The sequence below is a fragment of the Branchiostoma belcheri genome, unplaced genomic scaffold (genome assembly GCF_001625305.1).
Source record: "Branchiostoma belcheri isolate BF01 breed outbred unplaced genomic scaffold, Haploidv18h27 scaffold145, whole genome shotgun sequence".
Classification (NCBI taxonomy): Eukaryota; Metazoa; Chordata; class Leptocardii; order Amphioxiformes; family Branchiostomatidae; genus Branchiostoma; species Branchiostoma belcheri.
In genome coordinates, this window is record NW_017802880.1 from 104,291 (window position 1) to 123,505 (window position 19,215).

Genomic DNA, 19,215 nt, shown 5'->3' on the forward strand with positions numbered 1-19,215 from the left:
TAAACCTTTTTTGTAAAAAGAAATGGAAGTATTGATGAAATTTTAATGAAAATAACCCGTATATACCTGTTCTAATGATATGGTCCGCCATCTTGGATTTTGGCCAATGACGTCATAAAATTAGCATAAATTATGCATATTTAATGATAAAATTTACATAAAATTCTATGGGATGTTATTAATATTAGAAACCATGAGTAACTTGACATAAAACCCATAAAATTCTATTGTTGAAACAAAAAGTACTAAATTTAGCAAAAAATGCCTGTCAGAAACCCGTTGCCATGGCAACACAAAAAATTATTATCTTATTCCAATGATAGAGAATTGTTGCCAACAATATTTTAGGAAAAGTCACCAAGTTTGGTCGTTCTACGGCTAGCCGTTCAGACGCTAGGTGACATCAAAGTTGCCGCGGGCACTTTTAGCCCCCCCCCGGTCTAGGTAGGGTTAAATATCTAATACGTTGTGAGTACCAATACGTATGTTGACATCATTTAGACACACAGCTATATACAAGGGTACACATGTCACAGTAGTATAGTATATATTAAGTTGTTATATTTGTATCCGGTAGCTTTTAAATGTCTACTATCGTTGTTTGTTTCATATTGGCTTAGAAATAAAGTTATTCACGACTATTTGAACTTGAACTTTATTTAATAAAAACAACATGGCAGCGCAGGAGGAACTCCTGAATTGTGTTGCAATTTTAGAACAGTTTCAAACTCAGCAGATTAACAATGAAATGCAATCAGTTAATTAAAATTAAAATATATAATATATAATTAAAATATAGTACATAGTATATATCACATAATTGAAATATAGTACATATAATGTGGCGACATGAATATACAATTTTAAGACAGGTTAATATACAAATAATATGCAGAAGAAGAGTCTGAAACTCAATTTACTATCAACGTAGTCTCACATCCTAGATATGTTAATCGGAAAATACAGCATTAAATGAATGAATTAATTAATCTGTATTAATGAACAGGCATACATTTTGTATTAGTATGAATTTTGTTGATATTTACAAAGTACAGATTCGTAGATTTTGAAATCTATATACAAGGTCATACACGTATCGTAGTTTAATATTAACACTTATTCACTTTTTATACTATCATGAAAGCTCATCTGTGTTGGTAGTTACATGTTTAAAGTTACATGTTTACGTCACACTTCAAAGAAGCCACGTGACAAGCCTCACTGGGTCAGTCTAATGAGGAAGACCAGAGTAACTGGTCGAAATCTCTAGGTGAGAGAATTGTTTGTGTTGGACCAAAATTTTTAACTTTAAACTTATTCACTTTATCATAAAATCATATTTCAGTTCAGGAAACATTATGTTTCGTCCACAGAATGAAATGTACTAGTAGATATAAAGTTACGTAACCGCGTATACTGGCATACATATAACAAAAATACAGTGTATCAATACTGTATTTACATTACATGCCAGGAGCGGTGTTAGGTCCAATGATAAATTACGTATTCAACAGTTGTACTAGGTACGGAGTTTTTTGGTATCTGTTTGTTCGCCAATATACCTATTGTAGACTGGTTTATTGTTGTTGAAGTAATAAATCCCAGGACCCACTGGCAGTCTAGATGCATTCGGCTGAATTGTTGGGTCTGGTTACAAAATACAACATTATTACAATTACAAATGCAACACACAGCTGTTTACACACATAGGGATTTATCTATTTATTTAAATGTTACTTACCATTGTTCAAAATCTTAATACACCATACTAGTATTACAAATATTCAAATATATTAAAAGAGTAATTTATCAAAATGTTGTTAAAAACGCTACACTAAAGATAAAATTTGATATGTCCTCATTGCTACTAGTACTCAAATTTTGCAGACTCGCTCAAAATTAACAGGTAATGTGACTGAAAAGGCGTTAAACAGGTTTGTCAAGAGTTGCTTTTACATGATTTGCACACACAAAAACATCAAAAAAGAAGCAAATGAATTTCGTAAAACGCCTTTTCTGGCTATTCATAATATTTTGCATCATTAAAAAATATTGCCAGAGCTGACTTGGCATGTTTACAAACGTTAAGAACAAAACTGGCATTTCATCTTTCGTCTAAGTCATCAAAAACTGTCCCCAACCTTTTCATCACATTCACTTTGACTTCTGCATAACCAGGACCGTATATTGAAGTATCTCCGGTTACCGCATTATTCTTTATTGCCCTCTTCTTTGGTTTTAGCTTTTGCATTTCATATTTAAAAAACTCTTTCAGGTCATTGTCAGTTTTTTCCATCTGATCATCTTCCTTTGCAAAGTGATAGGATATGTCGATGATGGCCACAAAGAAACCGATCAAACAGATATTGAAGACAAAAACAAACAGAAACAGAACGAAAGTGCCCAGATTTCCAGTCGTGGTGGAGATTTCTTCAAAGTTCAGATCACCGGCTATGATGGTCACCAGCGACTCGAAGGTTCGAGCGAAGGAACTGTAGGAGCGCATGCGCAGACCGAAGGTGAGATGCATCAGAATGGCGAAGAAGTAGAGAAAGAACATGACGGAGAATCCTGAGAGCGGGCGGACGCTGAGCCGGAGGGTGTGGGTGAGAAGAGACGCGCGGTGACTGAACCGCAGCAGGTAGGTCATCTTCAAGGTCACACTACACAACAGAGCGGCGATGACGTAGGTGTAGACTTGGTCCCAGAATGCCGCGCGCCGGTAGTTCACGTAATGTCCCGCGAGACCAGTGACGTCATCGCCAGCCACATCCTCCAGTACAGCCTCGGAGTAGAAGAAGGTGGCGACCGCCGCCAGGGACTGAAGGATGATGATCACTTCCACCCAGTTCCAGAAGTCCATGAGATACAGGGTACCGCTGTTGTAAGCTTTCCTTACTGTTGGAGCATAATGCAAGAAAAATGCTCACAATTACCACAATTACAACAACTATGCATACAAACATAAAACTAGTAGAAAGGTAACAATTGCAAAGCAAATGCATGTTTACCTGTGCAAATGGTCTGCTCTGTTAATTCTTACTCAAATACAGTCATATATATGGTCAGACAGGAGCCTACATCCCTCCTTTAAAATTGCAACATTATGTAACCCAACACCAGTTACCATGGTGACAGACGTCAACAAATCAGGTCATTGGCCAGGTCAGAGGTTAGTGTTTGGAGAAGAAGAAGAGGAAGAGCAACGTAGCAACAACATTATGTTTTCCTTTGGTATACATAATAAGTCGATACGAATGCATTGAATTTCATAACATCGCGGGAACATATCTGTACCATGCGTAGTAAAAAGGAATACGAACCTTCTCTGATGACGAAGACCAAAGTAAAAATGGCGAGTGCAGAGATGTAGACGAGGGCCATCCAGACGTCCCAGGCGCCGTGGAAGCGGTAGAGGCGGGCGGTGTGGACCTCCCAGCGGGGGAAGCCGGCCCCGAGAGCCGTGAACTCCACCAGCAGCGTCGCGATGGAGAACAGCTTCGAGTCGGGCGAGTACAGCGTCACGTCAGTGAACACGGCTCGGGTGGCTGAAGAAAAATTAAAAGCATCCAAAGCAATACAATGTGATTTCGCAAAAGGACGTATGCTTATTTGAAGGGGGATAGTGTGTGGGTATCAGTCATACACACAGAAATTAACATGCTTCATTTATGTCTAACCACTGTGATTTTGAAAACAGGTTGGAGTCCAGTGAGTACAGCGTCAAGTTGGTGAACACGGCTCGCGTGGATGAACAAACATTAAATTTTCTTTTTTTGAAGCTTCGACATTTTGTTGTTCGACTACAGCTAGAAGATCATACTCAGTGGGTATACAAGAAACTCTAGTCCTCATTTGCAATGCGCTATCACATCTGTGTAAATATAGTTGTATTTCCAATATAGTTTTACATAGATTCAGATCCCTGGTTCACAAAGCATTCGACTCGGAATTTTCCAACCGCTGACCCCGAGAAAAATGACCAATGAGCGATACGGAACTCTGTATATAAATAGGCAGAATTGGTGGCTTTGAGCAAACTTAGGACACAACAAGCAAATTTCATGGATGACATTGTCTACAGACTCCGAATCTAGTGCGAGCGGGCGAAAAAAAAAAGGTTCCTACATTTTCAAATTTTGACTCAATCATTGTACAAATGGTTTTGATGCAGTGGGAACATCACATATACACAACCAGCATCATACATCACTGCATCAAAGTAAGAAACAAAACATTAAATCAGAGCCTTTTCTTGTCTCCTCTCTTCATAGTTATCTGCCATCCACGTTCCGGCATGGCAGCAGACATCTTTGTCCATTTTCGGCAAATTTCTTTTTTTTTTTCAAAATCAGGCGAAAATTAATGCGCGCCTGATGTCATCCATTAAAATTACTTGCTGTGGTCTTAGTAAAAGTCTCTATGTATGCAGGGAAACAGATAGATAAACACCTCTATCGATCCAGCCATGGTTCTTCAAATCTCGCAGTGTTTCCACGGTCTGTGTTGAGTTGTCGGACGTGTCGGCAATGTAGCCTCCGCCGAAGTACACACCGTGGTCTCCCGCATAGGGCACATCTAGAACAGCACACACGTGCTCTCATTAAAGTCATCTGTGTTGGTAGTTACATGTTTAAAGTTAAAGCTTTTGGTCCAACCCAGAAAAAGTTCTTTCACCTGGAGACAACGCTGGGTCAAAGGTATCTGGTAGACGTGGTTGACCCAGTGTTGACGTCACATTTCAAAGAAGCCACGTGACAAGCTTCACTGGGTCAATCTACTGAGGAAGACCAGAGTGACTGGTAGAAAGCTCTGGGTGAGAGAAACTTTTTTTTGTGTTGGACCAAAAGTTTTAACTTTAAACACAAGTGCTCGTTGACACTTTTAATTGGTCTCAGATGAAAAAGACACATCGAATCCATAGTTTCTAAATCATGCCTTGCGCTAAAACATGTTTTAACAATCACCTTGTACTCTGAACGTAGAGCTTTTGACTTCGACCTTTTTTCAACATTTTTTAGGCGTTTCTACATGGCTTTCTTTTTTGTACTGGTACCTTTTTCGCCAAACGGTTGCGTATTGTGTACTGCCCTGCAAATGATACTGTCCTGTCAGTTTGATATTGCCTTGCCAATTGGACACTGTCTTGTCAATTTGATATAATTGTTTTGTGAATCTAATACTGTCTTGAATCCGGCCACCGAAAGATTAGCCTGATTAAATCGCTTTACGGTTGCCGGTGTCAAGCCATATACATGATCCTGCCAAATACATGACTCCGACACTACTTGGGGGTTTTCAATATACCTGAGACAAGGGGTGGGAGGGGTTTAGTCGTAATCTGGGAGACTAAACCTAATCTAACCCCAATCGTAAGTCTAACCCTAGCCCTGATCCCAACTCTAACCCTAACCCTAACTCTAATACTAACCCTAACCCGAACTCTAACACCAACCCTAACCCTAACCCTAGCCCTAAACGCCTGACCTCTCACATATGTGGCAGCTCAAGGATTTGGCTCAACACCGGCCGCCCAATATCCAGCCAGCTCTGTGGGGAGGGGCCACTAAAGCCGCGGACGGCAGAATTTGCGTTATACAGACTACTGAAAGATCTGCTTGAAAATTACGAGATTAATTACCTTGTAAGTCTCCCGACGACCGGAACCTCCATGGGCTTGTGCTGTTCCCGTCTGCCGTCCCTGTGGTGCCGTTGGTCCCGTTGAGAGCGGTGATGTTGACTGCAGGCAGCGGCAGCCACCCTTCTCCGTACAGCCCTTCGTCCTGACTGAAGTAATCATAGCGTCTGCCGCACCCTGATGTCTGGTTTGCTGGGGATACTGTCGTCAGACAATCAAAATCTGAAGCATATTAAATAAAGAAAAATACCGAGGAAATAAAAATTTGAATATCAGAAATGCAGTCACAAGACTAAGGATAAGCTGCCACAAACTACAAATTGAAACTGGAAGACATACCCGCACCCCTCTGGAACAAAGGTTATGCACATGGTGTAATTTGAATAGAATAGAATAGAGGACGAATGTCACTTTGTTATAGAATGTAGATTAAATAGTAAAGAGAGAAATTATCTGTATAGGCTTGTGCAAAACCTATTTCCTTACTTCATACACTTGAGCACTGTAGAAATATTCATATTCCTAATGCCACTTGACAAACCTTCCATCGAAAAACATATCTGTTCATTTATCTATACTATAACTGAAAAGCGAGAAGTTGAATTTATGTAATGATAGCTAGTTTTATTTTGTATATATCTTTTCATCAAGTTTTTTTTTACCTGTACTTATGATTAGCATAGTGTGGCAAAAATGTGCAATAAAGGTCGTAATTCATTCATTCATTAAATTTGTGTCTGTGCAGAGATTCCAATCTGGTAGAAAGTCAGTGCGGCTCCACTATGGAGTAGTGCACTAAGTTTTTAAATGTAAACGAGCTTCCAATTGTGAAGAAGATAGCCGGTGTCCTCTCGATGTCAGAACCCGACCAGTGGCAACACCCTGTACGGACACCGGAGTAATTGTTACCGGTAACCGTCACACCGAGATGGGTTTAGCGATGCAGGATCCAGGAGAAACAATTGTTAACAGACCATCCAGTTATTAGGAATATTTGAAATATTTGTATCACATGGGCCTACCTTTTAATCGTTCTTCTGCTCGTAATTTTTAACTGTTGTGGTGTGGTTTTATTATGTGTAATTATTGTGGTCTATGTAGTCTTTCTAATGATACTATATTTTAACTTCCAAATGACTTTGTATTTTAACCTCCTAATGACTCTGAATTTTAACTTAATTGATATGCAATACTATAAACTCTCGATTTTAAGATAATGAAATGTACATTGATTTGCAATTCAGTGACTTGTATCAAGTTTACTGCCATTGATCAATAAATAATTCTTGAGTCTTGAGTTGAGTCTATTTCCTAAAGGCATGGTCACATTTCCCAACCCGGGGCCCGGCCGGGCAGTCGCTCGGAACGAAAATCATAGAGTCAATTCCGCGTCACCCAGTGGGTTGTTATTGTCATTATTTAGAAATGTTTTGAATTCTTTGTAATTGTTTGTCTAAGAAATTTCATAATTTGGAAATAATTTGAACATCTTGTCAATATTCTAAATAATTCCTTAGTTTTCTAAAACGTTTGAAATATTCCTGATGTGGATTATGACATTTCAAATAGTTTCTAAATAATTCTAACAGCACTCTACCATTTTTTACCATTATTTCGAATTATTTTTAACATTTTGTAAATAGGCCAGTGGGATAGGAAGGAAGTAATTCACACATCCCTGTGAAGTACAGGCTAGTCTGCCATCAGGCATTGATTCCTTACAACAAAAGAGCCACCAGTGTCCAGCAGTGAAATCTAAAAATATACAGAGGAAGACAGAAGAGTAGGATTAGCATCTACTTTTATGGGGGCAATTACCCACATCTACCATTTGGTCATTTGTTTGAAATATTTCTAAATATTTCGAATAGTGAAAGAAACACATGGGTAGTTCAAATTTATTCTAAATAAAGAGATCTATGTACAGTCACTTTCAGAATGTTTCAGAAATATATAAATGAATTCAAATATATTCAAATTTTCATTTTCAAATTTTTGAAAAATTTAGAACTTTTGTTACTGGGGTATTCTTTTCTTCTAAATGATTCAAACGTATTAGAAACATTGAGAAAAAACCCACTCGGTGACGTGGAATGGACTCTACAAGACAGCAAAACACAAAAAAAAGTTTTAGAAAATTAACCATGAGTATATTTGTGTGTACTCTTAATGCAAATTGGTTATTTTTCGTTCACGCAAACAACCCGGCCGGGCCCCGGCTTGAAAATGTGACCGTGTCCTAACCGGGGCCCTACCGGGAAGCTTTCTGGAGCAAAAAGACAATATAAAAGAGAAGAAAACCCCAAAATTTCATAAACTAATCATGGATACTATTTGTGTTATATTCTTGATATGAACTGTTGAATTAATGTTTCGTTGATGCAAACAGCCCGGCCGGGCGCCGGTTTGGAAACGTGACCTCGGCATAATTATAAAGTCTTCCAACAGGGCATGGAATCATGCTAGGTGGCAACTCGTAAATGGAATGATTAAAACGTTAGTGTTTTTTTTTTCAAATTCGTGCCCGGAGGCTAATTGCAAATTACAAAACATAAAAGTACAATGGAACAGAGTATAAAATAACTAAAGGATACATGATAAATGTCAGCTGTCTAGAACTAGAACTATGTCTAATACTATGTCTGAAGGGTTTTACTGTAAACCATGGAAGACGTAATGTCCCACCTTTTCCAAAATCTGTTGATTTTGAGAAGTTAATAGTTTTCTTGGTCTGTTAGTTTAGAGGAATTGGGATAAATTGTAGACGTTTGAATACCAAACTAATTTCGAGCGTTGTTATGGAAGGGACAGTTTGAAATAAAATGTATTTCGTCTTCCAAAGCCTTTGCACTGCAATATTTACACATTCTTTCACATACAGGTAATATGGTTGGGACAGAAATCACCACCCACCTAGCCTGACTCTCGCCTGGCGGAGCCGTATCGGTCCTACACGGTGAAAAGGCAGGTCCGGGCCGGCTGCATCTTGGTAAAGACTCGGGACGGCGGCAGTCTCTAGCCAGGTCCAGTAGGAGTCAGCATCACTCACCTATAAACGTGGCGGGCATACCAATACAAGCACTATTAGTGCACAATACAAGAATTCGTAGATCTCATACCTCCAGGAAATAAATGCGTTTTTGTAAATGTTTTTCTTTGTCTCATTGGCTATGAAAATGAGGTCGTAACTAGCATAATCTAGTTTCATTTATGGTTTTCTAAATTCAAATGACAATATATTTCGTGTAAATTCCCCTCCTTTGTCATGCTTCATTTCAACATGTCCTCCTTAAGTATGCAAATGACCTCCACATTAACATAATATATGCATGGTGGTGTTAACCTTGGAGTAATTTACACATATCACAAGGTATCAAATTCCCATCATTCATCAATACAATTTTAACATTAATTATGCAAATTAGGTCATAATTTGCATAATTGGTATCTGTTGATGTTCCGCCTGCCACAGATGAAATAGATTACATGTATAGCAGTACCATGACATAAAACACTGTAATTATACGATTTCCTAATTAACTATGCAAATTAAGACTTCATTTGCATGATTTCCATCTAATTATGTACAACTCTCTCTTAGCTACCTACAGACCAAAAGTGATGAAAATACGTTGTTCCTATCTGGACTTACTGGCTTTAAAAGTTTTTACCAGAAGCTAACCTGCAGGTCCAGAACAAGCTGCTAGGGGGACCAAACTTACACCTCTAATTTCTAACAAGATAAGCTATCTGTCACCAGAAGATTAAGACCATAGCATGTTTAGGACAAAAGATACAAAAACCGGAAGTTCTGCTGCAGTACCAAGGTCATCCACCAGGAGGCCCATATTTGACCTTGACCTTCGTCTTCCTAGGACTCACTAGCATACAAAAAATATCATCACAATCCATGAAGGCGTTATGAAGTTATTCTGACTACAAATGTGCGGAAACACAAACACACAGACAGACGCACCAAAACCAACACCTCCATTTCTCATGGGTAAAAAATGCGACAAATAAAAAACATTTACAAAAACTTATATATTTCATGGAGGTATGAGATCTACGAATTCTCGTTCCTTATTGTACAGATATGCCCTAAGGGATACCAGCGGGGATTCCCGAACACGAGACCACCTGAAATGGTAGAAAGATCAAATCTAAGACGCCACTATACTTATTTAAGGCGCCTAAATACTCAGTGATGGCGACAACGAACGAGGCTGCCTGGAAAAATGTGTTAAGATGTCCCGACCTAAACACTTAAGGCTTACGCAGGTAAGCAGGTTACCTGATATGTTTACGGACACGATAATAATGATGATGATTACGGACACGGGTATTTCCGAACCTTTTGTCTATTGAACCTCTGACCTTTGTATTGGCGGATGACGTAATGTTGACACAGACAGTGTGAGACCTGTGCCTGTACAAGTCAGGCGAATAAAGCTAGCAGTAAGACGGTAAAGACAAGGAGTTTTAGAGACATTTTTGGAGCAGAAAGTCACCATGCTGCGGGTGTGTGAGAAACTCCGTGAGGCGGACGAGAAGGGCAAGAGGTACGGACTAGCCCGGGCGGAGACAGATTACCTCCGTGCCCTGGTGGACGCCATGGCCGACACGGACAGGCTGGCGGAAGTGGAGCTGCTCAAAACTCTGGGCGACGTGAACGTGCAGAAGGGAAGACTCGGGAAGAACGTGGGCAGGTTTAACACAGCCTTGGCACTTTATCTGGCTGCTATGGTACGGTGTTATCATGAAGAACAGGCAGATGGTATAGAACACCGCTACCACTACACGGAGAGGCTTTTACAAGGGGTGTCGTCACAGGGCAAGGAAATGCCAACTGAAGACAAGGAGACGACTACGCCTGCAAAGGTAGCGGAAAAGTTTCAAGATCTGGACAAGAGACGGGCTACCGGAGGTAACACCGACTCTTTGCTGGTTGGATACGCACAGGTGATGGTAGAGGCGATAGTAAACGACGATAACATGTTAGAAACAGAAGCGATCAAGAGTCTGGGTGACGTGTACCTGAAAAGAGGAACAGAAACTGGAGACACTAGAAACTTGACCAGAGCTACTGCTCTGTACAACAGGGCACTGGCGCGGTGTCATTACGTTCATGGAACAATTGTTATTGTTCACCGCTTACTGCACACCGCAAAAATCAGACAAGACATCACCACAACAAGAAACAAGGTGAGAGAATTATTTTGACTTGAGCATGATGGAACTCGCCAGGCTGACTTCCGGGTTCTGACTCGGTTTGTTTACCTCCATGTATCCCGTCATGCATTTCGCGTCGCTAAATGCGAAAGCGTTTTATTGATACATTGTTAAACAAGAATTCTGAGATTTCATACCTCCATGAAATATATGTTTTTACCTCCATGAAAAATGGAGGTATTGTTTTTGGCGTGTCTGTGTGTGTGTGTGTCTGTGTGTGTGTGTGTGTTTGTGTTTCCGTACATTTGTAGTCAGCATAACTTCAAAATGCCTTTATGGATTGTGATGATATTTCGTATGCTGGTACGTCTTAGGAAGACCAAGGACAAGGTCAAATATGGGCCTCCTGGTGTATGCCCTTGGTACTGCAGCAGAACACCCTGTTTTTGTATCTTTTGTCCTGAACATGCTATGGTCTTCAATTTTTTTGTGACAAATAGATTTTCCTATCAGGAATAAGTGGTGTGGGCTTGGTCCCCCTAGCACTTGGGGACCAAGCCCCTGTTCTGGAACTGCAGGGGACCTTCGGGCGAAATCTTTGAAAGCCAATAAGTCCAGATAGAAACAACGTGTTTTCATCATTTTTGGTAGGTAGGTAGCTGAGAGAGAGATGTACATAACTGAAATTATGCAAATGAGGACCTTTTTCGCATAATTAATGAGGAAATTCTATGCTTACAGTGTTTTACATTATAGTACTTTCATACATGTAATGTATGTAACCTATGGCAGATGGAACACCAAAAGATACTAATTATGCAAAAGATTATCTAATTTGCATAAACCATGTTAAAATTCTATGCATTCTCAATGGTGGATGATGGGAATGTCATACTTGGGACATCTGTAAGTTAATCAAAAGTTAACATCACGATGCATATATTATGTCATTGCAGAGGTCATTTGCATAATTAAAGAATGAGTTTTCATTAACATGTCAAGCCCATATTTCATGGAGGTATGAGATCTCGGAACTCTTGTTTCGCCCTTGTAATAAAATGATGTCCAAATTAACAACTAACATTAATCATCACATTTTATATTCCCTCCAAATACTCAGTATTCAACATAGTCACAGTTTGCGATGGCCTTCCATCGGTCATGTCAGGTCATTTACCTTTGACTATTGGCCCAAGCTTTTTTGTAGATAACATGACCACCTATCCTGTTCATCATATGCTGCATACTTCCTATCGGTTCTCGCAGAGGGCAAAACGGACACAAAAACAAGACGTGAGAGGACGGAAGGACCCGTTCTCTCCCTTCTCAGCTGCGCCCTCTAGCGACGGGACTACCAGTCAAGTTGACGACATGTTTGTGCTTTTATGTTCCCTTTTCTAAGGCGTTCATGATCAGTGAAGTTGATTCTTTCATATCTACATGTAAATGGATAAAAATCATAAAGAAGGGGCCATTAAGCGCATAAAGCACATTGCTGGCCAGAAGTGTTATCAATTTCTACTATGTATAACGTTGGTTTGTGACGTTAAAAAGACTACGTTGTTCAATTTTATGTCAACACTATTACCTATGTGCATTGGATGATTGGCCTAATATGTATTAAACACTATGTCAAACATTTTGTGGTGCATTTTGGTACCTTTCTGAACTACGTTTATATAGTGCAAAACAACGCTTCCTTCGTTGTTTAGATCCTACCGCAGGTACATGCAGACGGCAGACCGTGACTTGAGAAATGGAGACCTGGAAGCAGCAGAGATAAAACTGGCAGCCGCCCTGAAGCTGGTTCACGGTTTGTTATCATAACTTTTTATTCATACATAATATAATCTTAAGTCTTGTCTTAATTTTTCATTGACAGTTTAATTAGCCTATTTTCTCTTTTATGAAGGACTTTGTTTTGAGTTCAGTTAAAAATAAGTGCACAGCTTTTGTTTAATCTGATCTTTTTAAATTCCTACCAACAGATCGAAGTAAATCTATCACGACTAAAGAAGCCGACTGTCTGTGCAGGTTGGGTGACGTCTATGTCGAGCGAGGCAAGCGGACAGGAGAAGGTAGGAAATTCACACAGGCGGCAGCTCTGTATAACGCCTCCATGGCACGGTCAAAGAGGGACAAACAAAACTTGCTATCAAAACTGCAAGAAACAGAAAGGCAGTTTCTTATTAACACATGTAACCTAGACTGTGAACCGTGTCCGTATAGCAGCACGCTAGATCACATAAAGGAACTGGACAACATACGCGCACGTGCAAAATATCAGCTGGAAACAATTCATCAGGAACACAACCCTTACCAGTATGATGAAGATGATCCTGTCGTGAGACAGGTAGAGATCAAACGAGCCGAAGCGATCAAGAACTTGTTTAAGAGCATCACAGTTGGAAGACGGGAGTTCACCCAACTACTGACAGATAAATGCATCGCAAAACTCGGACCTCCTCCCTGTAAGTACGCTTTCATCGGGTTGGGGTCACAAGCCACAGAACTGGTTACGCCGTACTCCGACCTGGAGTTCGCCATTCTGATTGAGGAGGGAAAGGATGGTGATGATACACGGAGGTACTTCCTAAATCTCACACACTGCTTACATCTAAAAGTCATCAACCTTGGGGAAACCATCCTCCCAGCCATGGCCATCCCGTCACTCAATGACTTTCTCTCAGAAGACCCAGAGAAAGACTGGTTCTACGACTCCGTCACTCCTCGCGGCTTCGCTTTTGACGGCTTCATGCCATGGGCTTCTAAGACTCCATTTGGAAGAGACAAAACCAAAAGCAAACCTCAAGTTAGTCTCATCCAGACTCCTGCCAAGTTGGCCAAGTATCAGAATATCAGAATCGCCCTGGCGGAAGGTTATCACCTGTCAGACATCCTCAGACGGGTGACTTACTTAACGGGCGACGAGTCTTTGGTAGATGAGTATACAAGCATTGTCAACAAAAGCGTAGACCGTTCCCCTGTTCTGTCACGGTTGTCAGCAATGCTAATACTGGAGGATAACATTCGGGAAATAAAAAACGTTGAACCAACTGGACAACTTCTTGATGTCAAGAAAGAAATATACCGTTTTCCCAGCGTGGCCGTTGATGTGTTGAGTATTTGCTGTGGTATCACGATCCCCAGTGTGTGGGGAATGATAGAAGAGTTACACAAGACACAGCGGATCAGTCACGAAGATGCCCACCACTTGACTGTACTGATCAGCATCTCAGCGGAGCTACGGTTAAGGACGTACATTGCCAATGTAGGACAGAAGGACAGATTGTCTCCTCTCACGGAGATGAAAATCGAACTGGACAAACATGGCGTAGATGACACCTTCGTTGAGTCAGTTTTCCACATACCAAACTGTAAAATGTTGTTCAGGTACTACTATACAGCCTTTCCATTAAAAAGATGCATTATGGATACAGTTGAAAAGGATAATCAAACAACAAAGATATTCCCAACTGCCATCTTTGACAACTCAGCTCAAACCAGGGGGCAAATAACACAACAGCTGTTGCAGTTAGATGCATCCCTACTTCACTTTGAGGCAGCACTGAAAGAGGCGGATGATGACAAGGAAAAGCAGTTTAACATACTTTTCGCGTTAGGCAGTGTCTCGCACAGTCGCGGTGACTATGAGATAGCAATCAGCTACTACAAACGGGCACTTAGCACTGGAAATACTATTTATGCAGGCAACGAAATGCGTTCTGTATTTTCCTCGTTACTTGGAAACATTGGGACATGTTGGAGCGGCCTTGGCGATCAGAGGAAAGCTATCAGTTATTACGAAGAATCATTGAAGATTGATAAAACTATCTATGGTGAAACAACGCCACATCCTGACATTGCTTCATCACTAAACAACATTGGAAACTGTTGGAGTCGCCTTGGTGATCAGAGGAAATCTATCAGTTATCACGAACTGTCACTGAAGATGTTTGAAGCTATCTATGGTGAAACAACGCCACATCCCGACATTGCTTCATCACTAAACAACATTGGGAACTGTTGGAATGAGCTCGGTGATCAGCGAAAAGCTATCAGTTATTACGAACAGTCACTTAAGATGGAGAAAGCAATCTATGGCGAAACAACGCCACATCCGGGCATTGCTTCCTCACTATAGAACATTGGAAGCTATTGGAGTCGCCTGGGTGATCAGAGAAAAGCTATCAGTTATTGCGAACAGTCACTTAAGATGGAGAAAGCTATCTATGGTGAAACAACGCCACATCCCGACATTGCTTCCTCACTAAACAGCATTGGAAGCTGTTGGAGTCGCCTTGGTGATCAGAGAAAAGCTATCAGTTATTACGAACAGTCACTGAAGATGAGGAAAGCAATCTATGGCGAAACAACGCCACATCCTGACATTGCTTCCTTACTAAACAACATTGGAGGCTATTGGAGTTGCTTTGGTGATCAGAAAAAAGCTATCGGTTTTTACGAACAGTCACTGAAGATGTGGAAATTTATCTATGGCGAAACAACACAACACCCCCACATTGCTTCATCACTAAACAACATCGGGAGATGTTGGAGTGAACTTGGTGATCAGAGAAAAGCTATCAGTTATCACGAACTGTCACTGCAAATAAGGAAAGCTATCTTTGGCGAAACATCGCCACATCCGGGCATTGCTTCATCACTAAACAACATTGGGAGCTGTTGGAATAAGCTTGGTGATCAGAGAAAAGCTATCAGTTATTACGAACAGTCACTTAAGATGGAGAAAGCTATCTTTGGTGAAACAACGCCACATCCTAAAATTGCTTCCTCACTAAACAACATTGGAGGCTGTTGGAGTCGCCTCGCTGATGAGAGAAAAGCTATCAATTATTACGAACTGTCACTGAAGATGATGAAAGCAATATATGGCGAAGCAACGCCACATCCTGACATTGCTTCATCATTCAATAACATTGGGATATGTTGGCTTCACCTTGGTGATCAGAGAAAAGCTATCAGTTATCACGAACAGTCACTGAAGATGTGTAAATTCATCTATGGCGAAACAACACCACATCCCGACATTGCGTCATCACTAAACAACATTGGAAACTGTTGGAATGAGCTTGGTGATCAGAGGAAATCTATCAGTTATCACGAACAGTCACTAAAGATGAGGAAAGCTATATATGGCGAAACAACGCCACATCCCGACATTGCTTCATCACTAAACAACATCGGGAGATGTTGGAGTGAACTTGGTGGTCAGAAAAAAGCTATCGGTTATTGCGAACAGTCACTGAAGATTTTGAAATTTATCTATGGCGAAACAACACCACACCCCCACATTGCTTCATCACTAAACAACATCGGGAGATGTTGGAGTGAACTTGGTGATCAGAGAAAAGGTATCACTTATCACGAACTGTCACTGCAAATGAGGAAAGCTATCTATGGCGAAACAACGCCACATCCCGATATTGCATTATCACTAAACAACATTGGGTCATGTTGGAGTGACCTTGGTGATCAGAGAAAAGCTATCGGTTATTGCGAACAGTCACTGAAGATGCGGAAATTTATCTATGGTGAAACAACACCACACCCCCACATTGCGTCATCACTAAACAACATTGGGAGCTGTTGGAATGAGCTTGGTGATCAGAGAAAAGCTATCAGTTATTACGAACAGTCACTGAAGATGCGGAAATTTATCTATGGTGAAACAACACCACACCCCCACATTGCGTCATCACTAAACAACATTGGGAGCTGTTGGAATGAGCTTGGTGATCAGAGAAAAGCTATCAGTTATTACGAACAGTCACTGAAGATGATGAAAGCAATCTTTGACGAAACAACGCCACATCCCGACATTGCTTCATTACTGAACAGCATTGGAAACTGTTGGAATGAGCTTGGTGATCACAGTAAAGCTTTCATCTATTACGAACAGGCCTTGGATATGATGAAAGTTACCTATAGGGACAACACTGCACATCCAAATATTGTAAAAGTCTTAAACAACATTAGATTATGTAAAGGTGCCCTCCGTGAGTAGAGTAAAGCCGTTATTAGTTATCCCAGATCTTTACGCAGGATTGGTTAACTATGGAGACACTACTGCTTGTCTCCAATCTATCAGCCATACCATGTCATTACATAGATATCTTGGTCACAAATTAAGTATGGGAGCTTCCATTACATAATAATGGAATCAATGTACTTCGCAAGACTATGTATTGCGTAGGGAGACTAATATACTTGTAATCTTTGGTGGAATTTCTTGCACTCATTGTAAGTAAGCAGCCATTTGGACAATTCCTTTATGTTCTATATCTAGAATTAACACGAGAATTAGCACGACAATGAATAAAGGGAACAAAGTCCGAGTTCCGAGTAAGCTCAATGGAATGAGTGAGTGAGTGAGTGAGTGAAAGAGTGAGTGAATGAGTGAGTGAATGAGCGAGAGATGAAAGTAAATTCAGTGATCAGTTCCATGAATAAGAGTTGTAGATGGCGAAAGATGTAAATTATCGTCAGAAACATTGTAGTTAATGTATTTCTGCTTCTCGTAGTCTAACGTTGGACCTTGATCTGGATTGGGTCTTGGTACGTTACTTACAGAGTGCGTGATTTTCATTCTTTCTTTATTCTTTATTATGATTATTTTGGGAATCCATGGCCAATATAAAACAAAACATACAAAATAGAAATACACACAAGTTCAAGTTCAATAATCTGCAAATTCCCTGGTCGGGACATCACGCAGATGGGGAGAGGCGCAGCGTCTGGACTACCGTCGGGATGACAGCCTGCTCTTGAAGGAGTCCAGTGAGGGGCTGTCCAGTATGTATGCCGAAAGGCTGTTCCACTCAGGGATGCTTCTGGCGTAGTATGCATATTTTGCAGTGTCACAGGTCGGTCGAAGTGTACGAGTAGACGCTGAGGTCAGACGAGTGGGTGGAATGGCTTCCAGTCCGTTAGTGATTTTGTACATGCCATGCCACCTGGCACTTTGATACAGATCTAGTGCTAGCGGAGTCAAATAACTGTGAGGCAAAAAGGTTAGGTCGTGTGGCGTAGCGGCAGCGTGCTCGACACGGAACCAAGAGACTCATAGAATTATAAAATACAAACTAAGAATACAGACGGACCCAGACATTGCGGAAGATTTTGTTGCGGAAGTTAACGTCGGAGTTTAGAACAGATGTTTTTTGAGAGTACAAACGGGATATGACCAAATAGCATTTTTGGCTATATAGCGTCAAAGGTGTGTGTCCTATAATAAAGAAACATTTCACTGCCACTACAAAATCTGGGCAAAAACATTATAATACATGAAACAATTGTTATAGGTAATTAGGCACTTTGATACAGCTCTAGTGCTGGCGGAGACCCATAACTGTGAGGCAAGAAGGTTAGGTCGGGTGGCGTAGCGGCAGCGTGCTCGACTCGGAACCAAGAGGTCCCGGATTCGAGTCCTGACATGCCACCGATCTTTTGCCCTTAGGAAAGGCACTTTGTACGACTTTCCTCACTTAACTTAAGTGAAAATGAGTATTGTCCTGTCCTGTATTCGTATTGGTGGTGGCGTAAAATAAGGTGATATAACTTGAGTGTGCTGTCACCATGTCTAGTCATGTAATGTTGGAATAAAAAAAGGTTTAGAGCAATGGAATGTAAACAAAATTTTATTACACAGTCTTGTTTTCCACAATTGGCAGCAAATGTTTTGTACTAACCTCTTCAAAAGACATTTCCTCGCCGTGCACGACGAGCCGCTGAACCTGGTTGGACATGTGAAAGGCCATGTGGTTCTTCTGCCCGTACGCAGCCAGCATCACCACGGCCAGGAACAGCGCGTAGACAGACACTTCCTTCAGGATGGTCCTGAGTTTCCTCCGGCGGACGGCGAGCAGCCGGGCCTGAGTCAGGTCTGGGGAGCCGGGGAGGGCAGGGGCAGGTGGGTTCTGCACGGAGATGCAAATTCACCAAGGATATTTGTTCTTAGGGTATAGAATTTTCTTCTTACACAACCAGTAAGTGGCGTAAGCAGGTGAGAACCTTACTGGTTGTGTAAGAAGAAAATTCTATACCCTAAGTATCTTCCAACCTAATGAAATTATTTACGGATATTTGTTATATTTGTAAATGGTAAATTGTATGATATCGAACGTGACACACTATTTAGAACAATCCACTTTCAATTGACAAACTGTATAAAGGTAGAACAAAGAAAGAGGTATTCAGTCCACCAGTAATGACCATACAATAGACTAACTATTTGAATTTATCTCTAATTGATTTAAAAAGAGAGAAGAAATCTTCAAGGCCTAGATTAGTTTATTCTCTAGTAGTTGTTTAGACTTTTACGTTATTCTGTTATTATTATATCCCATGTATCATGTTACTCAGTATGATGTACATGCAACCTC

At 40.7% G+C, this 19,215-nt stretch overlaps 2 protein-coding genes across 2 annotated transcripts in view; one reads left to right on the forward strand and one right to left on the reverse strand.

Annotated features, from left to right (window-relative positions):
- Positions 1-2,104: 2,104 nt before the first annotated feature.
- Positions 2,105-19,215, reverse strand: part of LOC109464987 (polycystic kidney disease protein 1-like 2) — a 60,705-nt gene continuing 43,594 nt past the window's right edge. Inside the window, exons 30-35 of the mRNA XM_019762104.1 lie at positions 18,523-18,750; positions 8,552-8,687; positions 5,642-5,860; positions 4,453-4,578; positions 3,324-3,548; positions 2,105-2,898 (exon numbers count right to left, since the gene is read on the reverse strand). Of these exons, the coding sequence (XP_019617663.1) occupies positions 2,105-2,898; positions 3,324-3,548; positions 4,453-4,578; positions 5,642-5,860; positions 8,552-8,687; positions 18,523-18,750 (1,728 nt within the window). The remainder of the gene's footprint in view (positions 2,899-3,323; positions 3,549-4,452; positions 4,579-5,641; positions 5,861-8,551; positions 8,688-18,522; positions 18,751-19,215) is intronic.
- LOC109465005 lies at positions 10,061-15,853 on the forward strand. Its single transcript, XM_019762133.1, has 4 exons — positions 10,061-10,843; positions 12,077-12,183; positions 12,523-12,623; positions 12,799-15,853. Exons 1-4 carry the CDS (start codon positions 10,151-10,153, stop codon positions 14,952-14,954), a joined length of 3,057 nt encoding a protein of 1,018 aa, XP_019617692.1. The 5' UTR covers positions 10,061-10,150; the 3' UTR covers positions 14,955-15,853.

Excerpts from the sequence above, each read along its gene's own strand:
- LOC109465005 (XM_019762133.1), top strand. The coding sequence starts at position 10,151 with ATGCTGCGGGTGTGTGAGAAACTCCGTGAGGCGGACGAGAAGGGCAAG. Across the intron at positions 10,844-12,076 it reads TCACCACAACAAGAAACAAG|AGGGCAAAACGGACACAAAA; the intron begins GTGAGAGAATTA and ends CGGTTCTCGCAG. Across the intron at positions 12,184-12,522 it reads ACCAGTCAAGTTGACGACAT|ATCCTACCGCAGGTACATGC; the intron begins GTTTGTGCTTTT and ends TTCGTTGTTTAG.